Source organism: Musa acuminata, chromosome BXJ2-8 (assembly GCF_036884655.1).
Source record: "Musa acuminata AAA Group cultivar baxijiao chromosome BXJ2-8, Cavendish_Baxijiao_AAA, whole genome shotgun sequence".
Taxonomy (NCBI): Eukaryota; Viridiplantae; Streptophyta; class Magnoliopsida; order Zingiberales; family Musaceae; genus Musa; species Musa acuminata.
In genome coordinates, this window is record NC_088345.1 from 48045762 (window position 1) to 48072373 (window position 26612).

The 26612-nt window shown below is 38.5% G+C and overlaps 2 protein-coding genes across 3 annotated transcripts; one reads left to right on the forward strand and one right to left on the reverse strand.

The window, feature by feature from the left end:
- Positions 1-10081: 10081 nt before the first annotated feature.
- Positions 10082-17283, forward strand: LOC103996311 (uncharacterized). 2 transcript variants are annotated; one of them, XM_065122249.1, is made up of 21 exons: positions 10082-10351; positions 11328-11407; positions 11560-11646; positions 11836-11886; positions 11992-12109; positions 12261-12317; positions 12418-12482; positions 12594-12677; positions 12784-12834; positions 12924-12986; positions 13086-13132; positions 13235-13304; positions 13393-13455; positions 14568-14657; positions 14747-14785; positions 14859-15086; positions 15169-15254; positions 15359-15407; positions 15546-15626; positions 15766-15859; positions 16827-17283. In XM_065122249.1, the coding sequence occupies exons 1-21, from the start codon at positions 10234-10236 to the stop codon at positions 16997-16999; spliced, it is 1794 nt and encodes a 597-aa protein (XP_064978321.1). In that variant the 5' UTR covers positions 10082-10233; the 3' UTR covers positions 17000-17283. The 2 variants fall into 2 exon arrangements, with proteins under 2 accessions (XP_064978321.1, XP_064978320.1); XM_065122248.1 differs by having other exon boundaries at positions 10223-10380.
- Positions 17284-17699: 416 nt separating this feature from the next.
- On the reverse strand, positions 17700-25077 carry LOC103996309 (spermine synthase). The gene is made up of 12 exons (XM_065122251.1): positions 24990-25077; positions 24698-24899; positions 24564-24608; positions 23832-23908; positions 23597-23719; positions 22365-22469; positions 22215-22287; positions 21959-22030; positions 20406-20598; positions 19340-19463; positions 18239-18312; positions 17700-18000 (listed from the first exon to the last, which is right to left on the reverse strand). Exons 2-11 carry the CDS (start codon positions 24861-24863, stop codon positions 18250-18252), a joined length of 1041 nt encoding a protein of 346 aa, XP_064978323.1. The 5' UTR covers positions 24864-24899; positions 24990-25077; the 3' UTR covers positions 17700-18000; positions 18239-18249.
- Positions 25078-26612: the final 1535 nt, after the last annotated feature.

Consider the following 26612-nt stretch of genomic DNA (forward strand, 5'->3'; position numbering starts at 1 on the left):
GTTGCTGATACCCAACTTCGGAACGTGTTATTTATAGACGACGGAAGACGGTTCTGTGCAGTTCGTTAAAGGTCCTGTATGAATTAATTATTGGCCTCTCTCTGTGTGTGCGCGTGAGAGAGAGAGAGAGAAGTCTACGTTGTTTTCTGTGTTGTGTCGAGGTTTGTCAACTTACCCTTTGACTCCGCAGAAAACATTTCCAGTAATCATTCATTCACCTCCTCAATGGACTTTGGAATCGCTTTATGACTCCATTATTAATGTGCCGATAGATCATGGAAACATATAAGATATGGCAGCAATGAGTATTCCGAGATCTAGCTATCAAGGGCTTCTCTAGTTTGGTGCTGCCATATGTTCATCAGCAAGATACATCTTGAATCTGGCAAACTTGTCTGTCTTGCTGATGCTTGAGTTCTACCAAAACTCTTACTTCTCCAACAATATTTTGAGGGGCTTTTGTGACTTACCATAACTCAAAAAAGTAGGTATATCTTCATCACACCTGTTTTGCTGCACTACATCTGAAGGAACTTCCAACATACCAAGAAGTACTTGATGTGATCTCTTGGATGCAAAGAAAGTAGGCATCGGAATATATGCAGTCGAAATCTCCAATGGGTAAACTACCGAATAATTACTGTGTTACAGCTTTAAGCTTAACTTAGCTGATCTCATGTTAACACATGCGAGAGCACAGAATTGTGTGTGCTTTGTGGACGAGTCCGTGACTTTGAGCTCGTCAGGCTTCCGCTAGACTTTCTTTCTGATGATTTCTTTTATGGGTAGAAGCAAGACATCACCATGAAGCAGTGCAACTCTATCCTGCTATTCCACAAACACATAGATCATGAGGGTGGTGCATGCAGTACGTGGTAGAGATCCTGAGACAGCAGGATATGTTTGTGATGATGGTGCCAAAAGAGGATGGAGTGCAAGCTGCAGGTTGCGATGCATGAATTGCCTGCCCATCTACCTACCATCGCATCAGTTTGCTTGGTTCACCAGCACATGAATGAACTCCCTGTGCATGGCGAGGCAGAGGAAAAGTGCTGCCCTTTGGCACATTTCTGAGTGGAAATGATCAGCTTCTCTTTGTGGGCACCTGCATAAAGCAATCCCAATGATGATGACAAGACCTCAGTGGGAGGATGGCCAAAAATGTTTTGCCAAATTCTAATCGAAAATACGCAGCATTAGTCACACAATTTGCTACTACATCATGTGAGCTAAGCAGCATCCTACATTAAAGAAGAGGAAGAAGAATCCGTAGGCCGAAATAGAAAAGGTGGCAATTAGAGAGAAGGATGCCAAGGCTTTAACTTGTTTAATTACATGTGTGATTAATCCCATATGCATATGCTTTGGTAGTGCTCTCTCATTTTCCAAGGTGAATGAATGTGAAGTGGTGTTAGAGGAGAAGGATGACATGTGTAGGTCGGTCGTTAGTGGTTGATGTCCACTACAATATTCTCACTTACGTTCTCATCACTATCTAAGTTGGAGACATGTGTAATTCGCACCACAATTCCTTATTTTATGAAGAAAAATTATCCACCATAAATATTCTCGTGATTTGGTTTGTCAGTGCAATTAATTAATTAAAGTTGTTTTTTTCTTGGCTGATCCAATAGATTCCTTAGTCGGCAGCGGTGAGTGTTTTAGAGAGAGAAAATAAAGAAGATTAACTCTCGTTAAAATGTGATAAGGAAAATATTCGTTTCGAGTTTGATACGTGATATTAACATCGAAAAGACCAAGTTGATAAATTCATTCGACTTCAATCTTCGTACAAATTAATTAAAGGATATGTATCCGAATTCGCACTAACCCTCGAGCAAACACTCAAACTTCTTGTCGAGCAATATCATCTCTCTTATCCTAAACATAATTCTTGATCGTACAAGCATCGATCGAGACAAATACCTAAGATGTAATTTTTTTTTCTTTTATTAGTACGAACGTAAAGAATAAATAAAAATATTATAATACTAATAAAATATATTAAAAAAAATATAATTTGTGTCTCTCCTTGCTATCATTGGAGAAAAGCTTTGAACATAGTGCTTTAGGCATGGTTGTTCTCCGACTCATGTCAACCTCGTTGATGCCAATTTTGACCAAATCGTTGCATCTTAAGTGTTCTTGGAGTGTTGCGTTGTCCGTCAAGACAAGCGATTGACTGATTGATTGAATGCGTGTGTCGTGTGGTTGCCATGTTCAAACCTCTCCGTCATTGAAAAGTTGGGAATGCGAACCGATTCGTGTCATCATATATATGAAATATGGCTCGAGCAATAGTGTTGTATAGTATTTGAGGTTGGTGATGGCAACGAGTGATGCAAAGACAAGCAACAAGGTATGTTATTCCAATCAGTCACGATCAATTATAAGAATCTAATATCGTCATTAGATTTTGCCATTAACTAAATCAAAAAAATAGATATATTTCTTAGGTTTCCTTTGTCTTCTTATCCCCGTATCGAACTCTAATAATGATAGTTTTGTTTGAGCTTAGGTCGATAATAATATTATGTAATTCAAGCTTAGGTGCTTAGGTTTTATGACAAATAAGACAAATATAACAATATAATTATTTGAGATATCGAGTATATGAGCTTTTTTTTTCATTATTATACTCTTATCATTAGTGAAACTTGCTAAGGTTCAATATAGATTCATAGATTGAGTCAGTTTCTAATTTGGATTTTCTAGCTCCCTTGTGTATCAAACCTATTTTATTTACTATGATATATTAAACTCACCCAATAAAAATTTAAGGTTTCATAATCTCATCTAATATATTTGAACATTTCAAAATTAATTTCATTATGTATTAGATTCACTTATGAGAGGTTAATATTTTTTAATTTTATATATCAGACTCACTTAGTCGAGGATTTTACAATAAATTAACGGAGTAGTTAAACTATTTATCGCTTCGAATGTTTGTAATTTTATATGATAAAATTTGAAAATATCAACTAGAAAAAGATATTTCACATATTAAAACTATTCCAACTTGATCATATTCATAACAACTTAAATTTTTTGGAATTATTGGTCACGCAATTTAAAATCTTTATTAAGAATAGTTTATCTTTAAAGAAAGAAAATTTCACGTATGGATTTGTTTGGAGGCCAACGCATACTTTTAGTGAATTTTTGCACGTGCTATGTATGTGGAGGGTGACACAAAAACAAAAGGAAAAGTAGGAATCATTGTTAGGGTGGGGAAAGAAAAGCCATATTCCATCATCATTGGATTCAATGGTCCTGATTTGATTCGAGTATAAAGCACCTCAACCTTTATCCTTAGGCACTCACGTTACAATAATTATATATATATATATATATATATATATATAATAATAATAATAATAATAATAATAGTCGTATAGCTAAGAGAAGATATCGGAGAATAAATTAGACGGAATGAGCTTCCTTTTTTTAATGTTTATCAGAAAAAGAATATTGCATTTTAAGTCTTTGGATGGCTAAGATCTTTCGATCTCGACGACGTGGCCTTGATGTGCTTATCATGTATTGCGGATCACTCTAACACATAGTTCTCTTACTTATTTGACTCAAACTCATTTGATTTAAATTCTTAATATATTTTGGATTGTATTGTTTGGACACCGAGTTGTTTAAATTAGATATTGATAAATCGTAGTATATTATATATGATTAAGGTGAAATTTACTTTATTACACAAAATAATGTTTTAAGATATTTGTTAATAAATATTCATGAGATAGAGATTGAAAGAGAAGTAAGAAAATAATCGCATGTCGGGACAAATAAAAAGAGTCGAGTTATATATACTAGATTGACTAACAACTTAATAGGCTTATGTTTCTGAGTTTAAACTCACACCTAAACTGATGTGTGTTAATATTATCCAATCTGACACATCATTATTTGGTTATTAACATGATATCAAAGCTAAGATTTGTGAAATAAAAGTAAAAGAGTAAAAAAAAAAAAAGCTTACAATCTAATAAGTTTAAGTTTTTGTGTTAAATTGATGACTTATTATTTTATTTCTAGTATTCACAAAATGAATTTCATCTCGCTTGAACATATATAAAGATATATGATTATCTCAAAACGACAAAGTGTGTATTTAACGAGTAGGATATAACTATCAATTTAGCTGCCATGCCCTTTTTTTTTTTTAGAAGGAAAACTTTCATAATAATTTTCCTAATCTATTATTTTATAAAAACTAAAAATATTTATTTTTTTAAAAAAAATATTTAGTGGGGGAATCGAAATATCGACGAATCAAAACTAAGCACAAAATTAACAATATTGCAAAAAGGAGGAAAATTTTCATAACAATTTTTGTAATCTCTTATCCTCGTGGAGGAGAACTATAAATCTTATTTTCTCAAAAAATTATTTATTTTATAGGGGGAAATCGAAATATGTGGCCAAGATGGATCTATTAGCGAACATGGTTTTGGGGCATTTCCAAATCTAATCACTTGATGGACCAAACGAGGTCAGTGATCTAATGGCCCAACCAATCGAAATCCAATCAAAGAGTGGCCACCCCATCATGGAGCTTCAATGACGTCATGTCTCGCGTTTGAAGTTACCTTGTCGGATGCACTCCCTGGTTCGATTACTGGATCCGAATCCAACTCGACTTTTCACAATGTTTATAGATGTGTTCGCGCATCTCTTTTGTGTTCCACGACCTGCGCATTGCTTAGAGGATTCTGCTCTTTCGTTCAACGAATCCGTTCTCAGGATCCGATAAGCAGAGACACGCGTTCATTTGGCCTCTCTCTCTCTCATTTCATTGTAGCAATTTCTTTCTCATAGTTCGTTGTAATGGTTTCTCTCTCTTAGTTTATTATAATGACCTCTCTCTCTCTCTCTCTCTCTTGGATCGATTTGCTTGTCTCTGGTGTCCTAGAATCCATTTGCATCCCTTATCCTGGCAATCAAGGATGCTGTCATCTTCTACTCCGTCGACAGAGCATTCTTCTTGCGCAGCTTGTTTTACAGTCGATTTAGTTCTCCGGTTAGAATGCCTGGACGAGATTTACTTGGTGAGAGTGGTAGTCAAGAGTGATGTCATTTACCTTTTCCACGAAATAGAAGAGCTTCAAACACACACGATTCACACGACATGCATGTCAGTCAATCCATTTCTCCTGGCTTGTGCTTCTTGGCTGGGAATTTGTTTCTGTGCATCAGCAGGTGCCTGCAGAGGCAAAGGGTGTCCTCAGGTTTCAAGGGGTGTTAATGGTCCCCATGTTGGATGTATTAGTTCTCGTGACCGCTGCATATGCTACTAAAATATCCGTATGAGATAAAGCTTGAAGGATGATTACAGAATAGTTTCTATTCATAGATTTGAATGAGACTCTCTCCATTTCTTTCTCATGGTCGGAGTTACATAGTTGGTCAAAACAGAAACTTGCATGACTCTTTTTACGTGTGTGTGTGTGTGTGTGTGTGAGAGAGAGAGAGAGAGAGAGAGAGAGAGAGAGAGAGAGAGAGAGAGAGAGAGAGAGAGAATTGCCCACTTAAAACCCATAGTGTTCGTCTCCCACGATTTTAGGACGCATTTTGGTGAATTAACTGATATAATTGTGACGTGATCACGCATGCGCATTCACCCAAAACGAGCGGCAAAGACATGCATTGAACAATCGGAAATGGAACTTGCCCATCCAATCAAGTTGGGATGCCGGTTTAGTCAAAAGCACAAGCAGATCGTAGATGCATGAACCATGACTATGAACAGTCGTCTGCTACGATGGGTGGGAAGCTTATCCATGCATCGTCAAATCTAAACAGATGGCGCCTTGCTTGAATGGTTGCTGAAAGTGCTTCGACAAAGGAAAGCAAACATCCCATTAGCAGTTTTGGAGCTTTGCATGGATTGAAGGTTACATCGAGATCGCAGAGAAGCGTACAATCCAGTAACGTGTTTAGTTTGGATTGCTCGAGCGAACATCCCCCCCTTTACTTACAGTTTTGGAGCGTTGGACAGCTCCAATTTCGATGGATTGAAAGTTACACACGGACTATTTGGACGGTGAAAAGGGACGAGAGAGAGAGGAGGAGAGAGAAACAAGTCTATTGGATTCATCGCGCCAAGCGCACAAGCTTCTCCATGATAATTAATGGTGAAATGACCCGTGATGGCCCAACTCGATCTGGAACATGTTCGATTTGAACTCAAGAAGACACTCACCTCACGAGAGAGAGAGAGAGAGAGAGAGAGAGGTTCACGTACGAGAGAAGAGGCTGCATCAGCACCTCTGAGTTGTTTCCTCCTCTTTGAATTATTGATGTCTCTCTCTCTCTCTCTCTCTCTCTCTATATATATATATATATATATATATATATATTCTTTCTACAAACCTATGGCAGGGCTTAAAGAGATACTTAAAGCACCTAAACTATCTCTCACATCTTAAACTTATAAATACATGAGTTATTTATGATAAAAAAGTCATAATCAACTAAGCAGAGATTTTTAATTTAAATCCTAATGATAATTTATAATTGATTTTAAGCATATTTACTGTCCTAAAGCGATGCATCACATATGGAGGTCTGGACAAGAACAAGTAAACCAACTCCAACTCCATGACCTAAAAGGTTCAAAGATCAAGAGCGCACTAGAAATAGGACAGATATATACGAATGATCCAACGCACAGATGAAAGGTGCCGGCTGTCATCTTCAGGTTGGCGACTGGTTGCAAAACCTTCACAGAAGGACTTTGCTGTCACCCCACCCACCTTTTGCTCAGTGAAGAGAGTGATCACTGAACTGCCATGGCCATAGTCGAAGAAGACAGTGAGGCCAAGTCCTTCCGGAGGCACGAAAACAAACATCGTCCCTGTCAGATCCACGTCTGCTGTCGGAGCTCGCACATGACCTCAACAGTTCCACCTCCGGGTTTCCATTAATCGTCAACTCTCCACCGAAGGATTCGTAGGTGTTCGATTGCAGTACCGACTCTACGCTTCTGCCGATGAAAAGGCGCCTTCTTTGATCATTCGAATAAGGTGACTGCTTCAACTACCGATACTGCACTTCTCATACGTCGTTCAACCTAACTGTTGCTTTATCTACGCCCACCAAGAAACTTGTCCGGCACAGCAAGAAGTAACACCCTACCAACTCTATTCCCATCTAACACCGATTCCACAATAAACATGTCTCCCCACTGCCAACACGATGCCGACGCATCAACGAGATAACTCTGACATGTGATGCAGGTGCCATGAGGAAGACCTACCCATGTTGTTCGATGAAGAAGATAAAGCAGAGGAAGGCCTTTGTCATCATTAATGTTGCCGAGCTAGCTTGCTGTGCTGCCCTACTCTCCCGTAGACTGATGACAACCATCGATGTGATCTCTCCCAGGAAGAGCTAACGATCAAGGCGTTTGGACCTAGGAAAGAACTGGGCAGCGATGGCGACGGTCCAACGTAGGTGGTGGGTGGATCAAGACTCGGGGGCTGTCTTCTTCAGCTCCGACACGTCGGCATGCGGTGGAGTTGCTACAGCGGCGATCACCTAACGCTGTAGTAGGAAGATCTTGCCAGTTCGACAGCACATACGATAGAGGGAATCGATACCGGCGGTTGATGATCACACGAGCAGCAGCAAGAAAACTGTAGATGAGAACCACGTCGTAGTACGTACCGTCTACTGTCGGCAGCCGGCAGCTCGGCGGAGGGCATCGGAGCGTGGGCCCCGAAGGGAGCAGGCCGGGTGGGGTCCGCCGGCATCACGGGATACGAATTACACCGACGCAGGTGGGAGGCGGGATGCGGTCGGGCCCGCCGGGGCGGTTCATGAGGGTACGCCCGAGCACGTGACGGCGGGCGCCGTCTGACAGCTGAGGCGGGAAGGCTGTCGACCACGTGCTCAAATCTCGTGTATCCAATCTTGTCCCCCCGACAACGTCTCGAGGACCGACGGGATCAATTTTGGCGCCACAGCGGGACACGCCGAAATTGAGGCTGACCGAATCACCCGGACCACGTTTCGCAGCTGTCGTGGCGCGACGACATCCACCCATGTGTACACGTTGACCCATAACGAATCTCAAGCAATACGATAAGCCTGTAACGGAATCAACGACCAAATTGGCGGTCCCCGCAGATGCATAATATTTCGTGCCCGTTTTATATGCAACTGTCGTAGCTTGCGGCAGTAATAGGGCCAAAGAGCGGAGTGGGGGGGTGAAATCTAGTGAAGCATCCGACAGCAGACAAGAAGATCCAGAGGCACGGGAATGACCGTTACGACCGTTCCTTTAAGATATGGCACAAGATACGGCCACCACCACTTGCGCTCAAGTGGCATAGATTCGGTGCTCCCCCACAAGCGGTGTTGGCGATCCCGCTGACGACGGGGTCCCGCCACCATGTGCAGGGCGGCGAGCGCAGCACTGCGGCCGCCGTGGATTCGTACCCTATTTTGGCCGTCAGCGCCAGCTCGAAGGAGCATTCATTCGTGAACCAAAATGATGATGACTTCAAAGAGACGAGTATTCTGATGATGACTATTTATTTGTTCATCATGATGATGGATTCGAAATTATAAGATTATTGATGCATTTTTAATTATATTTAGAGTACAATAAAGAATAATTATATAGAAGAAAGAAAACCTACTTTTCTTTCTAGGGAAGAAACAAATCTATCATTCTCTTCTGTCCCATCTTCACCGCATTGCACGTGATTTCAATCAAATAACAAAAAATACTCTTTAAGTAAATATCACGGCAAGGATTGATTGTTTTATGATCACCCAATACTGTAACATCACCTTTTGGTGCAGCTGAAAGCTAAAGGAAAGCTTTGGAACCATTCTTTCTTAGATCACCTCGATCACAAACGTAATAAAATTTGAGAACCACAAGACGGTGGCTTTATTGGTACATGTAACCCTTTGCAACTTCTTTGATTACTTCACCGTGCATGGAACTGTTTGAGAGATAAAAAGATCATTTTCATTTAGATGTTTCTTGAGAGAAAGTATTTTAGAATTTTCAGAGTCTCAAGTATCTCACAACATAAGAAATTTTAGTATGAAAAAAGTCTAATTTTTAAGTTTTGATGGAGAATAACGAGTGAATTTCTCTTTTTGAATATCTAGAAAATATAGAATATATATATATATATATATTATTTTTATCTTTATCTAGTCGACTGTTATCATCCCGTCATTGTTTGATAGTATCGAGATGGGGACCATAGTGTCATTTTTGCTAATGTCAACCATTAGTCTCTCCTGTGTGATCAATGACTTCGACAGAGAGGAAGAAGATGACCACAATGAGACTTGTCCTCTCATTTCTTAGGCCCATCGTGCTAAAAATTACCTAGGCATTCTTAAATTGCTCCACTCTCTTAATCAAGTCATAATGAGGGATGAAAACTTAGATGCTCCTTCAATGTTAGGGGCTTGGAATTCAAGAGGTAAAATAAGGGTATGAGGAGATACTTGTTAAAGATGACACAATGAGAGGTATTCGAGACGAATGATAATAAGAGAAATGATAGCAATGACACTATCTATGGATAAAAGTATTAACGATGCCTTGGTAATAAAGAAGTGATGAATAAGAGTGAGAGCTAAAATGACAGATAAAGGCTTTAGCTATAGCTCGATAACAACAGAATACTATCGTAAGGTTGCTACCGAGGCGAGGACAAATGTAACAAACAAAAATACAGTGATAATAATAAACAAGAATACTATTGGAGACAATAGACCATGACAAGGATAGAGAAAGTGACGAATAAGAGCATGAACGCAGCTACAATGGGTGGATGCCAAGGATAATAAAACTTAAGAAAGTGACGAATAAGAGCACCGAAAGAAACCAAAAATGCTCAATCAAAAAATTTAAAACTTAAGATATTTAAAAAAATAATTACTCATAAAAACAATGAAAAGAGACACTTATTATTAAATGATATAAGTAAAAAGGAAAATGATAAAAAATAACTCTGTGGGGTCACTTTTGAGAGTGTGGATTATAAGTATCCCCATCACCTCCGCGGCTGATCCTGTTCGTCTTCTTCGGCAACGACCCGCGGAGAGAGGGAAGAGAGAGGGTGTGTGTGTGTGGAGAGGCGCTCACACCATCGTCGTGCTCTCTGCTCCGCGGGAGTTGCTGCCGTTTGGCGGCTCTCGTTTCTTGTCCGGGGATATCGAGAGAGCGAGAGAGAGAGAGAGATGAAGTACGTGCTGGTGACGGGGGGAGTGGTGAGCGGGCTGGGGAAAGGGGTAACGGCCAGCAGCATCGGCGTCATCCTCAAGGCCTGCGGCCTCCGCGTCACCTCCATAAAAATCGGTGCTTGCCTCGCCTCCTCCAACTTCACGGTGATTTTTGTTCGCTTTCTGTCGGAAAGAAACAATCTTTTTTCTCTGAGGAGGTGGATCTTTGACGTCGGCCTCACTTCCATCCTTCAAGATTGTTTCTTGCCTTGCATTGCTTTCTACTGCCAAAAGAACCCTTTTCTTGCTTCTCTCCTCTTTCCGGAAAGGGGCGTCGGGATGTTCGGTCGCTTGGTCTGCTGCCTTCGCAGACGTTCATATCCAATTTTTATCTGCAAATCCATTAAAATTATGACGCAAGAAAAAGAGCGATCTTTGCATCATTTCCCCACCAATTCGTTGTTTATTATGTGGCCAATGCCAAGTTAGGATGAGAAAACGCCGACTCTCTTTTTCCCCCTCTTGAGAGATCCCTTTTGTGTGAGGGGATGCGCTTCTTCTTATCCCAGGAAAGAAACGGAGAAAGAAACAGGGAAATGGATATTGCGTCGTCTAAGGTTCTTCTGCACGGGCAGGACTTTCAATGGTCATCCTTTGAATTCTTTTTGGGCCGAGTCCTCGTTGATGATGCCTGCCCTGGCGCTTTTGCTTTGGCACGTCGTGATCTGGAAACAAAGACTATTTGTTGGACGACCCATATGTTTCTCATTTATTTTGTGCTTCAGTCGTTCTTCTTTCCATGTCACATAGTTTTCACCGGATGCATTTTCTCCTTCGTGTTGATCGATTTCTACGTACACTTTGGTTCACAAAGTCATTACTGTGGAAGTTCAAAGACAAGAGCCACAAAAAATTTCTGTCTCACCTCTTTTCTGGTGCTTGTTTTCATCAATTTCTATTACACCAAAAAAAAGGGAAAAAAGGAAAAAAATTAAAAAGATAAAAATGTCTTCATGTCTTTGGTCTCAATGTCCGTCACAGTGGCAATGCCACTTAGTTTCTGTAGTTCCAATCAAGATGGTGAAATGCTGTCCTTTGTGAGACTTACGCAGATCCTTATCTGAACACTGATGCTGGGACGATGTCTCCGTTTGAGCATGGGGAAGTCTTTGTCCTAGATGATGGTGGTGAGGTAATGAGCACTTGAGATTTCCACTTACGTTCTATTCAAGTGTAGAAACTGACTTCTTTATGGTTGAAGTAGGCAGATTTCATGCCAGAAAATCTTTGTTCTTTTGCTTAGTTTTACTTTTTTCTGACGGCCCTCCTTTTTTTCCCTAATAGGTGGACTTGGATCTCGGAAACTACGAACGGTTCCTTGATATCAGATTAACCCGTGACAACAATATCACAACCGGAAAAATCTACCAGGTGCTGCTCGGTTGGTCTTTAGATGTTTATGGTCCTAAAATATTGGCTGCATTAACAATTATGTTGAGATGCGATTAACCATGCAACGAGAGATTTTTATCTCATCTTTGTTTTTTTCCCCCTCATTTTGTACTGTTTTTTGCATTTTGTTTATGAAAATGATTTATAGTCTCTTGTGTCTGGTGATAGTCTGTGATTGACAGAGAGAGGAGGGGAGACTATCTGGGGAAAACAGTCCAGGTATGTGTTTCCTGGAACCATCAACCAATTCCATGCCATAATCTGGAGATTTTCTTAGTAAACCTGAAATGTTGTTTTTCTCTCCCCCCTTTTTTTTTGTTTAAGGTTGTGCCACATATCACAGATGCTATACAAGAGTGGATTGAACGCGTAGCAATGATACCTGTGGATGGTAAAGAAGGACCAGCTGATGTTTGTGTTATAGAATTGGGTGGAACTATAGGTAAATTTTGGTTGTATTAGAATATTTGATCGACTGATTTTCATCTGACTAGTGAGAATCATTACTTGTAGAATACTTGCATAATCATCCTAGTATGCATTCAGGAGCCATTTTGTTTTTCATGATATTGACAGTGGCATTCTTGATGCAGGGGATATTGAATCGATGCCATTTATAGAAGCTTTGGGTCAATTTTCTTGCCGTGTAGGTGAGCAGAATCTGCAGGAACCTGTTTAATATCTTTCCATTTTAATAGCTTATTTTGTCATCTTCCTCTACAAATGAGGTTTCCCCTCATCTTTGAACAGGACCTGGTAATTTCTGTCTGGTTCATGTTAGTCTTGTGCCAGTTCTTAAAGCAGTTGGGGAGCCGGTAGTGTCCATAAACCAGTTACACATTTCAGTACTTTGACAGGGGTCCTTTGCGACTAAGTTTTATAATGATCCTATTTTCATGGATTATGTTGTATTTATATTCTTGTAGAAAACTAAGCCAACCCAACACAGTGTCAGGGGATTACGAGGACTTGGGCTGATTCCAAATCTTCTAGCCTGCCGCAGCGATAAGGTCTCTAAGAAACTCTATCTCCTCACTCCAGCGTGTTCCTTGTAGGCTATGATTTTATTTTACTACTCCTGTGTTGATCTAATGTTCCATTTGATGCTTTTGACAGCCGCTGGATGTAAATGTTAAAGAAAAACTTTCACAGTTTTGCCATGTTCCGGTAAATCTTTTAGATTCTTGTTGTCTTGTATGCCATCCGCAGTGAAGCTGCTAGATTTGATGCTAACAATCAACAGTTTCTTTTTTCAGGTAGCAAATATCATTACTCTTCATGATGTTACAAACATTTGGCACATTCCTTTGTTGTTGAGGGTAGTGTATATTTTGTTGAAAAAACCATGAATTTCATTCATTGCTAAAGTTGTTTCTATCTGTCTTAACATCCATATTAACATACCACTTCATCTGTAGGAACAAAAGGCACATGAATCTCTTCTGAAGCTATTGAACCTTCGAGGGTCTGTCTGATACACGGCTCACTTACTGAATGTCTTTTATAGTTCAGCAGTTGCTTTTTCATGATGTATAGCTCATAAAGGAATTAACTTCAATTTATACAGATGTGCTAAAGAACCCATGCTGGGAGAATGGATGGGTCGAGCTAAACTCTGTGATACATTGCATGATCCTGTGGGTTCCCTTCTTTCACTTCTATTAATTTTCTATTCCAGTGCAATAATCCAAAGTCTTACCACTTGAACTATCATTAACTTTTCAGGTCAGGATTGCTATGGTAGGAAAATATACTGGTCTTCCTGACTCTTACCTCTCTGTATTGAAGGTGAATACATGCATCATATAGTAGTGTAATGTCTTTGTTCCTTCTATTTTGCCCGTTAGTTGGATAGATCTGTGTTCTTCATTTTATTTGTTCTATCATGTACTTGTTTTTGTTGCCACCATGAACAGGACCAAGATATTTAGACTAAAGCTCTTACGCTTCCTCCACTTCCATCTACTTTCTGTGATGGCTTTCTCAATGAACTAACCAAGTTTGCTTGTCTGTCACAAGACATTGTCCTTATCTAAAGAAGATTATTTAAATGCTTAAGAACAATATCAAGGATCAGAAGTTCTGGATACTGCACATGTCATTGATCTTTCAAGGATCTAGTTTAGCATTTCTCTCTATAAGGTTAAAATTTTTGAATCAGCTTTCAGTTTCAGTGGTCTTCATCAAAGCTTTGTAGTATAAAACAAAAGCAATCGACTGGTACGTAAACACTTGCAAGAAGGAATAGTGTTATGAGTGAAATTGGTAGCAAGAGGAGTCATAAAATAAGAAATTTACTTTGAACTTCTGAAATCTGAAAATTAATAAGAAAGATTTCTGAATTCCACAGAAAAATACTTCCTGTCTCTTTTTGGCTTGTGTCTTGACTCTTGAGTTCAAGTCCATGGGTGCATTATATTCACTAATGCTCTGTCGGCATGTGAAATCAACAAGCTTTTAATTCTTCTTTTGAAGTAGTTAAGAAGGTTCATTACCTTAATCATGGTTTATAGAATCTAGTTGGCTTTACCTTAATGTTTAATTACAGCTTCTTGGAAGTTCACCTACGTCATCGCTTATGCTCATGACATTTAATAAGCCACTGTCCAGCGGCAATGGCCACTCTTTCTACGTCCAACTGTCAGTTCACATGATGGTTGACACATGTTTGATATGATGCAGAATTTGTTGTGGTTTCTTTTGGGACTACATATGATGTGCAAAATTTTTTGTCACCACAAGTAATACAGAGTCTTTGTGAATTTCTGGTGATCTTTGATGTAATTAGGAATCATTTAATGCTCATTTCTGTCAGTTAAAAAATGCATCAGCTGAATTTTTTTGGACGTCCTATGACCCTTCCATGCTCAAACTTCAGACTTTTTTGTGAATCCTCGCAGGCCCTTTTGCATGCTTCGGTTGTGTGTCGAAAAAAACTTGTTATTGACTGGGTCCCATCATCTGATCTTGAAGAAACTACTGCAAAAGAGGTCCGCTGATCTGATTGTTTAAACCTTTCCTCATTCTAACTCTTGCTGAATTTCTTCATTGCAAAGATTCAAGATTTTTCTTTATTCAGGCACCTGATGCTTACAGAGCAGCATGGATGCTATTGAAGGTAAGCTTGCTTCTGGTTAAGCTGTCAATCCTAAATTTTCTATTGTAGCCACGGTAACAATCTGTCATCTCAGGGTGCAGACGGCATTCTAGTCCCAGGAGGTTTTGGAGACAGAGGGGTACAGGGAAAAATTCTAGCTGCAAAATATGCCCGTGAAAATAATGTTCCGTACCTCGGAATTTGTCTTGGAATGCAGATTTCTGTCATTGAATTTGCTCGATCTGTTATGAATTTGAAGGAGGCAAATAGTACAGAGTTTGATCCGGTTACAACTTCTCCAGTTGTTATTTTTATGCCAGAGGTAATCATTAATTTTTTGCATTCTCCATCTTGTCATTCCTGGAAATCTTGCACTGCCTCATATATATTGTAATGGCAATAAGGGTTCCAAAACTCACATGGGAGGTACAATGAGACTTGGATTAAGAAGGACTTATTTTGAGGTTGCTGATTGCAAATCTGCAAAGTTGTAAGCACGGAAAATGACTTGACTTTCCATCTGTATAACTCAGATGATATGTTTACTTGTCTATTAAAAGGATATAATTATTAGAATTTCTTTTGACCTTTAAGGTATGGCAACGTCCGCTTTGTGGATGAACGGCATCGGCATAGATATGAGGTATTTTCCCCATTTCACTTTGTTGATTAGAGAAGTGAAATATTATACCATAATTTCTAAGTTAATTACTAATGTCATGTTATAGGCTGTATGTAGTAAAATTCTTGTTTTGAGAATTCTTGATCATTATTTACACAGGTAAATCCTACTATGGTTGCGGAATTTGAAAAGGCTGGTCTTGCTTTTGTTGGTAAGGATGAGACAGGAAGACGTATGGAGGTACTCATCAGGACTTTCTTTTCTTTTTTCATTTATGATTTTCATATTCCTTTTGGTTCTTTTTAATCTCTCATCCTTTTGGTTCTTTTTAATCTCTCATCCTTTTGGTTCTTTTTAATCTCTCATAATGGTGATGCAGATTATTGAGCTGCCTGCTCATCCATACTTTGTCGGTGTGCAATTTCATCCGGAATTCAAGTCCAGACCTGGAAAGCCTTCTGCTGTTTTCTTAGGTAATGCCTAATTTTGGAACTTGCATAACACTAATGCCTAATCTTGCTCTAAATCAAACCTAGAAGAGATCCACTAATGCATATTATAAAGTGGTCATGTTCACTTAACTTGCCGAGCTTGCACACGAGGTGGCCTGAAAGAATCACTGTATGCTAAATCTTTACGGTTAGTTACCTGATTGAGACTGATGTCAGACAATCTTTGGCTATTAGTTACCGTACATGGGACTATTACCATACTAGTTGACAAGCCAAGGGAATTAGATGAAGATATTTGTAGCCTTTCCTTCAATGACAAGACATGATCTTGACTGGCAAGCAGTTTGAACTCTTCATATTCTCATTTTCAAGGAAAGAATTTTGGCCCTCTTCTGTCTCCGTTGTGTGAGGTGATGAAATCGACTTTGAAAGACGGATTTCTTTGCCACTAGAGACCTTAAGCTAGCATGAGGATACTTAATTTTGAAACATATATTGCAGATCTTAAGCTAGTGAGAAGATGGGCTTGCAGATTGTATTCACTTTTTAGTAAATTTCTTTATTTATTATTCCTCTTGCTCTCTGCTAATTCTTTTTTTCCATTTTGCTAAAATGTGACGTGACTCTTAGCTGACATCGTTAGAGGATTCATCTGTATATAAAGAAAATGTGGCTCTTAGCTTAGTGAATAGCTTCAGACCTAACTTTTCTTATCCCTATTCATCATTTGCATTTACATAAAGATTGAACTTGAAATGATTCTCTCTTTGTAAGCATTTGTTATTTTATGTTCCAACATTGTAACACTCACTTGTCCATGTTTTTAGATTCCGAGATATTCCTTTTATTCCTTTATTTTGTTTTGATTTTTCATCATATTAGTAGATTAAAGGCGTTTCCTTGAGGACCTACAAATTCTGAAGGAACAACTTCAAGCCTACATATCAACTAAAATATACTTCCTTTTCCTTCACAAATTCTCTTACAGGACTCATAGCAGCGTCGTGCAGACAACTGGATTCTTGGCTACAGGCTCGTCCTTCAAGCAATGGTTTCTTGACCCCCAAAATCTACCAAAATGGGAGCCTGAAGAAATCCCCCAAGAGCCTAGTCAACGGCAAATCCATTCAAGCGGCAACGGCGTGCATGTCTAACGCGTAAACCGGTTTTTCTGTGTGTCGTTCCTTCATGATCTTGTGGTTTTTTCTCGTCAGTTTCGTCCTTCCTCAGTCTGATTTGCTCTGTGCAGTCGTCGTGAGGTGAAAAGGTTCACCGACCGATGGACTGGTGCTTGTTCCAGTGTTTTAGCAAGGAGCAGCATTGTGTTCTTGCGGTTTGATTTGATTTCCTTGAGAGAAGATGAATACAGCAAGGTTTTGTAAATCGCTAGCGCCGACTGTTATTTGACTTTGTATGATTTGATGACTAGTGTTGATGATTGTCTATAGTCGGTCCACAGTGCTCTCTCTCTCTCTCTCTCTCTCTCCCTCACGCACATAAGGGGGGGACTGCTTGCCTAGCTTGGTTAATGTGGCTAGTGAGCCAGTGGAGAAGGGAGGTCTGTCAAGCTGCGGCAACTACAATTCCTCGCCGGAAGGAGGCCATGGTTCGCAGTGTGGACGGTGGAGGATGTGCTGCTCGCCGGAAGAGTGCTGGAGACCAACGCTAGAGAGTGTTCCGAAGGATTAATCGTTTTGTGATGACAACAATAAGAGAGAGTTGACCAGTTGCATTGACGGGTTACGTTGACAATGGTGAATAATGCTAAGAAATAATTGACCAGTAGGCTCCGATGAAGTCGTATAATATAACAGAGAATGAAAGAATAATGTTTTGGAGAATCGATAGACTGGAAAGCAGATGAATAAAATGATTTGCTTTCAACTTAGTTAATTTGCAACTTGCAAGAACAAGATAAAACTATCAATGAAAAACTATAATTCAACTCTTTCAATGTCAAATGATTACACTTCTGTAAAGTGCCAACTTAGTCCGAAATCATAGTGTAATTACTACCTAAACCAACTCACCATCTGCAAAATACTGTCATGGTTATCGGCAAAAGATCACATCTGCAGGCAGACGGCTGAAGAACTTGTTCCATTAGATGCACGTCCGCAGATATGTTTCCTCCATGGCGTCTCTTTTAGCAATCCGCTTGCCTTGTTAAAGATGCACTTTGAGATTAAAAAGAAGGTTTAACTTAAATTTTCCCTAACAAAGGAAAGAAAACAAAGCTGAAAGTGATATATCAATTCAGAGTGGAATATGGAAATTTGGAAAGTCCACAAATATCGGATGTCTGGGAATGAACTCTCTCGTAACTTCTATTTGGCAACCAGCAGAAATACGAAAGCCGAGAACACAGCAGACAAGAATACCAGTAAAATTCATATGTACCTCAGTGGTGTCTAGAGAAACGAGCTTAATTCCCTTTTTGCAAATGCTGGCAAGGCAAATGCAGCCTTGTGAATCTGCAAATAGTAAGAACAATTCACCTGATTTAACTCCGTGGAGAACAAGATAAAATCTTTACGCCATAAGCCAATTGAAACATGACATTTTCACCAATAAACTGCAATGTTGATAGAGAAGGAAATGCTGCTTCAATATATTAGAGAAACAAGAGAGCATCCATACTCTGAAATCAACCTGAGCTGATGGTGGTCATGTCCCTGTTTCTCAGTCACGGAATTTCCACACTTATCTCACAGATCTCTTTGAATAAAGACATACCGTCTCCCCACAAGCTAGCTCTCTGCGGGGAGTGGCTTGCATGGGTTTTGTCCAAAACTGTTGAGACTTTTGAATTCTACAAAAGTAGTTTTAGCCTTCTTTTCTTAATAGTAGCAATTTCAATACCATATACTCTATCCGGTCAACTAATGCAATAAATTGAAAGTAATTGTCATGGATCAGGACTGAAAACATGTGGGCTCTGTCCCTTAAGAGCATTCAAGAAGAGGCATACTCGAGGATCAATAATGATTGACATACTATATCTCTAATCATAACCCCTATTTGACGTGGAACTACTACAGTACCAGAATCTCTCCAACTTAAACCCTTGACATCCTTATTTGATTAATCCAACTCAGAATTCTAGCATCGTCATCAAATTTATTGGCCCATTCAGATTAGAGGTATTATAATACTACGTAACTCATCAATTTGAGTATCAGAGATTTAAAAATTAATATCATTGTTTCAGTTATCATTCAACATTAAAATAAACATTGATACTTGCACCAAAGCAATGGTAAACATCACTGAACGTTTCAAGTATCATTTAGGTTTTGGTCCTCATACATAATCTGTTACTGAATTTTTTTCTTTGTAAAAATTAAAACATCATTGAATGTTTCAAGTATCATTCAGGTTTCGAATGGACAACTGCTAATTGCATCAAAGCTATAGTATCAAAGGAAAAAAAACATAGTTAAAATACAAATTATGAGCCAGGAAGTAAGAATGTGTGTGCGTTTGAGACAGTAATGGTACCTCTGAATTATAGAATTTCAGCTCCTTGTATTTAACAACCTCCTGTTTGTCGATTGGGTTTATTGGATTCAAGAAATTGACAGGTGGGCCGTTTGTAGAGCACAACAGAAAACCAATCACACCACTGCATATTGATTTTGATCAATAATGTATTCTTAACTGAAATGTGGTTCAAGAAAATTAAGCGAATCCAAACTATCATGGTAATTTTATGTAGCTTTGACTTGTACAAAATATGACCCTAATGGTTAAAGAAGCTTGAACATGGAGAAATGGATAGGGTGAACAAGAAAAAATACTAGAATATGATTATTCATAAGAAAAGGTCACTATAGCAAAAAAAATATCACCCAGGACTGAGGATCTGATTGTCTGATCATCCTATATATCAAGAAATCAATAAAGATAGGCACTAGTATTACCTGGCACACTATTACTGAAAAGCTACACACTTAAAACGCAAGCAGGAATATCAAAAAAATCAAATTGAGAAGTTAGCAACAAGTAAAAAAAGTGAACAAACATGAAATGAAAGTTGAATTTGGTAAAATTAAATTTAGGTTCTCAAGCACAAATTGAAATACCTTCTAAATTCAAAACTGAACACTTCCCAAAGCAAGCAACTGGGACAAACTTGAAGCACTCATCAGGATCACTAAGAATAAGGAGATTAAATTTGGTTTTTGGGAACAAAGATACTCGGTATAAGAATATTGATGGAAAACATCAATAACAAAAAACAGGCTACCAACACAATAAAATTTGAAATTTTGGATGAACGAAGTGTCTCATGTCTCCACTATGGAACACCAAATAAGTAAAATAAAATGCTGCATAAAGTGCCATGTGGCAAATGAAAAACCAAAAGTATGATATAAGTCTACCTAAGCCCAGCTTGTAGGCTTTCCCTGCCATATCATGAGCTTTCTATCAAGAAGAACCTGATGCTTTATTGTATGGTAGACGAGCAGTTCACAGTTCAGAAATCATTTTCTCAAAAAATATTCACAAAAGACTTTGTAATAAATCAAATTATGGATTTTTTCCTGAAAGCATATGTAAATACCTAGGGTATGTAGGAACACTTGCCCAGGCATAGTGGACAGTGCTGAAGGTTTCACGACAGATTGAAAGCATTTCCTGAATGAGATGTGTATGCAGCCACATGCTTTCTGCTTGGTTGCAAAGAACGCCACCAGGCCTCAAGGCCCTTGCAATTATCTCAAAGAATGGCTTTTCAACAAGCTCTCGAGCTGGTCCTATAATCACCAAATAGTCATGATGAAGTATATAGGTGCACGCCAATAGTTGTTGTAAAGCTCCAAAAGGTACAACTAAATTTGATGCAAACATTTACTATTCAGCTTTACAGAATAGAATTATAGCCAAACAAAAAGAACAAAGTTTTATCCCAAGAAGTCCAGATTATACTCAAAGCTATGGTTAGATGTAAAACAAAGAGTTCTAAGAATGTCAAAGTTGTGTTATTCGTATTGTGTTGCCTACCTTGCAAACCTCAATATGTCAAGAGGCAGTCTGATCCTTCAGAGCTCCTCTAAGCATAATTTGATCCCTTTGGGGGACCACATGGTTAGGATGAGGCTTGCAGATTTCTTGTAATGTACTAAAAAGAGAAGTTAACCAAGAATCCAAGAATTTCCATTAAGATGAACCCAACAAAAAAATCGAAGTATTCTCTGTCAAGTGAGCTTATTAACTGAATGGATAAATCAAGAAATGTTTCTAAAAATCCTAATAGCATATGCCATCCTAATAGCATATCCTTGTTGACTACTGACAAGGATATTTTTAGTCCTCTCTTAAAAACCCCTAAGCAGCTAATCTATTTGTGGCTACAGCTGCAGTTGCAGCAACTACTGCTATGTAATGCATTAGTATAACCAAAATATGGCTTAGACAAGCAAATTATTTAAAAACCAGAAACAAATTAATCTATTTAACACCCATTATATAGCCTCCTCTTAGTGCATTCAGGTTGGTTAATTCTTCCAGGCAAACTAAAAAAACATAGTGCTCCTCAACCAAAAAAGGCAGTAACCAACGAAACTACTGATGAGGCCAACCCTCTTTATAAAAGAGGGTTTAGCATCACAGGGTGGACAAATAATGTATTGGATGCAATTGGCAGAAAAAAATACTGTAAATATGTGTTGCTATGCTTTCTGCATGTAAACAAGGCACCTTTTTCTGACAGAAGTTGTTTGGATTTGCTAGCAACATTTAAATACAATGTCTTCCAAGGAAAACTATTAAGAAGATTATAAGATGTTATAGTACATTAATTGCTACTCCATATCGCAGGCCAACATGTTCTTTTTTCCTCTATGTTGTTTCAATCTTTCAATCAAGTGAAAGGCAAGTCACTGATAACTGAAAAACGATTTTGTCATCAGATAACAGTTTAACACATGACTGAATTGGAAACAACTTTCTGCTGCTACTCAATGTTGCAAGACAAACTTTTACAAAATTGCTATGTCCCGAAGACATTATCAAGCACACAACATAATGTCATATGTGTTCTCCAAATGCACCCTCTTGCATGATTAAGATTAAAAAAACCTCTATATGAATGAATAAAAGAGACATGGAACAAACCTATCGGATCAGATGAATCAACAATAATTGCATCATACATCCCTTCAGGAGTATCTCGTATGAATTTAACCGCTGTATGAAGACCATAGAATAGATATTCAAAATTAAATTTTAGGAAGGTCAAAAGGCTAACTTCTGGAATAAAAAATCTTGTAATAAAAATACATTTCATATGAAGAATGACAAGATAAAATAAACTATTTCTATAAAGTGATCAAGTTATTAGAACCATACAAAGCCTAAATTTTCAGCTCACCATCATCGATATGTAGATGAACACGAGGGTCCTCGAAACCAACAGATAAATCAGGAAAGAATTTCTTGCAAACCTACAGAGATAAGAGACATATAATCAAGCAGCAAAATGTATCCTAAATTATACACCGACAAGGGTATAACTCTATACATCTATGACCATCTTGTCGATTTCACATATATCGATGTGCTCCACAGAACTGTGCCTAGCAATTTCCCGAAGAACACCACCATCACCACCTCCTAAGACCAAGACCTGCAATAAGGAACTCAATAATTTTTGGTGGGAAAAACATAAATCATTCTGATAATGAAACACTACACAGGCCAAAATCTCATGCTTTTCAAGATCGTCAACAAATAATTCAAATTGAACAGCTTGTGATGATGTAGATGATGAGAAACTTCTGCTTTAGTGAAACTCTACCTGCATTGCTCTCAGACAAGGTTCATGATATTTGTAAATTATGAATTTGCATTGCATCAGATAAGACTAAACGCTTTTACACATCAGCTTAGCATCCCCAATAAAGTGGTACATTTTCCTGGAGTGAAAATTCAAATATGATACTTCATACAGTATGTGAAAATTATAACCAGTTCATCAAACTTTTCAATTTAAATCTACCAAGTGTATGAATCCAAATGTGACCAGACATGCTTGATGCTGATAACATTAATTTGACAAATTTAAACAGGAAGATGCTAGAACATGGAACATTCATTTGACAAAATTGCTATATTTCAAGAACAATACCAGTGAGTAAGAAGCCAATTCATCGTTCTCCAATATGGTAACTTAAATCACATATTTCTATTTTTCAAAAGTGGAAGAAAGGATTACAGAAAATCCTTTCTGTGAAATGTTGGGCTAGGCAAAGTAAAAACAAGCTTTGGTGAATCAGCCACCATTTACAAATTAAAATGCACTATTTCTCCATGTTGATAGAAAAATTAATAAATTTAACCATAATCATATGATCATATCTTTTTTCTTCAAAGAAATTTTTTTGCAAACCACCTAATATGTCTACCATGAATAGACTGATTCTTTAGAAAAACATAGGGATGTGTTGCACCAACAGTTCCATTCATAAAAGCATAGTTTTAGAAGAAAGAACTTTACCTGCTTCTCCAGCTTTAAAAAAAAACCCAATGGAGATAAATGTTAAAAATTAAGAACTAAGTGGCGGCTAAGTAATAAATGTATAAAATATTTTGCAGGACATGAGTACAAAAAAAGGATGGAAAATACTTCCAGTTCTATGTGCAAACAAAACCCAGTGAGTGGTCATAACAACAAAGCAACTGGCATCGTAGACTAATGTATTTATTATATTGCAAAGTAGATTTATATTGGGAAAGCTTAGGTCAAGAAATTACGGTTTTTGGTGATGGAATTGAACAAAGTGGAAGGTGTGCAATCATCTCTTGGTAGGCGCATTCATCTCTCTCAGTTAATTGGACAATGCCATCGAGAGCAAGTACCTTTCCATACATTGAAGACTGGAAAAAGGATTAGCAAATAGCTAATTAGCTACATCAAACACCAAAAGAACATTATCTTTAGAAATAGAAGTCTAATGCATTTGCTTCAAAAACTAAAAAAAATCAGAACCTCAAAAACCAGAATCTCTTGGAACTCTGATTTCCCCTGATAAAGTATTTTTTCCACCTTTAAAGAATGTGCCTCTCCTACATTTAGTAACTCACACTCATTAGCTTAAAGAATATATCTCCAGAATGATTTGATAGTGAAACATCTAAAGGAAAGTGTCAAATTACCATCGTAAAAAAATAATAATAATAATATAGTATAATATAACATAATATAATATGCTTCAAAGAACCAATTCAAAAAGGGGCATTTCTCTGCAAAACGTCATTACTATTTTGAGCGTGGACTTTATTCATATAAGAGAAAGAGAGAAGTAACATAACCAATCAGTCCATCCTGGATACCAATTGGACGGCTTAGAAGCCTGGAACATTCATTTTCTTGATGGTTGTAGAACCAAAAGTGGACAGCTAGTCTTGGAAAGTAAATCACACTTGTTCAATAAGCAAAACGCAGCATGAAGACACCCACATTATCTAAAACTAAATGACAAACGTCACAGAACCACAAAACGCATAAAGAAGCTGAAAAGTATCAACATACACCACAGCTGAACTGGGAATAAACTATTATGCCAACAATCTGAACTGGGAATAAACTATTATGTCAACGTGGACAAAGTCCCCGAGTTGTCACAAAAGTCAACCGCTAGGCAACTGAAAAATGCATGCAAAAGCGCAGTAGCTGTTTCGTTTCAAGAGAATGCTAATTCAAACAAGTGACAGAGACTACCAGGCCACATGGGGTTGTTGAAGTACACAAATTCGCCGTCTGTATCTGCACAAGGGACAGAACAAGTCATGAAGCAGAAACACATTCAGAAAGATGCATTCACTCAACCCAAGCATGGCAAAGGGTATACCGACCAGAGAGCGGCTTGGAGAACCACCCAGACACCACCGTCTCATGGCACGTGGCTTCGGACTCGGGAGCCGATGCTCTCGCCTTTCTGCAGCAGGGAGGAAGATCGTCCTCCCCCAACACCCTGGGAGCATCGGACTCGTTTCCTGTGGCACCTTCCCCGGTTGACATCGTTTCCCCTCTTCGGGGCTCCACCAGGCACTAACACTTTTTATGACAAAGAACACCAAAATCAATGTCAATCACGATCGACAACCTTCCAAACTAACCGAGGGGAGCGTCGATTAGGGTTCACACCTCGCGAAGGCTTCCGATTGAGAGTAAAGCTTGGAGAGGAGGAGCCGATGTCTAAGGCGGCGGCTACGCCCGTCCGAGGGCCCTCAATATATATATATATATATATATATATATATATATATATATATATATATATATATATATATATATATATATATATATATATATATATATATATATATATATATATATATATATATATATATATATATATATATATATATATATACCTCACGCAGATGCATCAAAGAGATGCTTCGCCCCATATATTAGATTATGGGGACGTATCAAAGAGATCATTTTTTGATTATGATGCATTCAATTGCTTCTTATATTTTTGTCCTAACCAAATTATATAATAGGTGAAGTGAACATTTCATTCAATTGCTTATTGATAGTAGTAATAATCATGGGACGTGCGTTGACATCAGCTCCTCTAAGATAATGATTTGACTTGACGCGCCTGACCGAGGCAGACCATGATGATGATCGGGGCACGCCACGTTTTGCGCGAGCTCGATCCTTCACGCCACGCCAATATCAGTGTCAGACGTTACCAGGAGTATGATCCTGCTCCCTGCAAGTGGGTGCAACGGTAACCTTCCATATAAAAACCCTCGTGCTCAGAAAGAAAAGTGGAGAAGAAACAAAGACAAAAAAAACCCCTGTGACCACCAACTAATTTGATCGTCGGAGGGGTCGGGCCGAGCTCTCTCGACCCGACCTGTGTGTAGGTGCGAAAATGGAGTGCCCCCAACAGACATCCGGGCGAGGAGTTCCACCCCGGTGAAAACAGCGGCTATCCCATCGCGATTGAACCACCGCCGTCGACCACCTCAGTAGTCTCAAGGGTCATCCCAAGAAGATCCCCAATCATTCGGATCCGAACCCAACCGTATCGACCCCGAGGTCACGGCTTAAAGTTATTGACACCAACACTTATCACCTAAGTTTATTTATCCATTGATTAAGATGTATTTTGGTGGGTAGAGTTGTCCGACAATTTCTTTGTATTTTTTTTTCTTTTTAATATAATATAGTAAGTCGAAGAAGATTATTGAGGGTTTCTTTGCAATCGATCGTAGGAACTCGAACGGTTTCAGATTGTTAATGAAGGTGCTAATCAAGATCGAGGAGTGTTAGGTCTGCTAAAAAGGTCCCTAATCCAACATTAGCCATTATGTCAAATGTCCAAAAACAATAGTATGTTCTCTTAATGTTCATATCAAAATCGATATCTATCTATCTGCCATATATATGCATTGAGGAAAATGTTTTCTTAACATTCTATGAATTCTCTGTTGATATAATATTTCTAGTTAATACGTCATTATTTTCTGATTGATTGGGATTCGAATCTTGATTGGATGTGGATAATTGCCACGTTAATAATGATGCTATGAAGATGTAGCCATTTTGAGATCACGTGTACATTTGTTTCCTTCGTATGTAAATTAGCAACATGAATCATCAGCATCATTAGCATCTTCCACACACAAAAACAAACCCGGAATGTAATGGTAACGATTATTCGAGGTAATAACGATGGTTAGCGAGCTCTTTCGGATCATAAAATATATTTCTTCCGTAATATAAACTCCTCCATCAATATCTTACAATAGA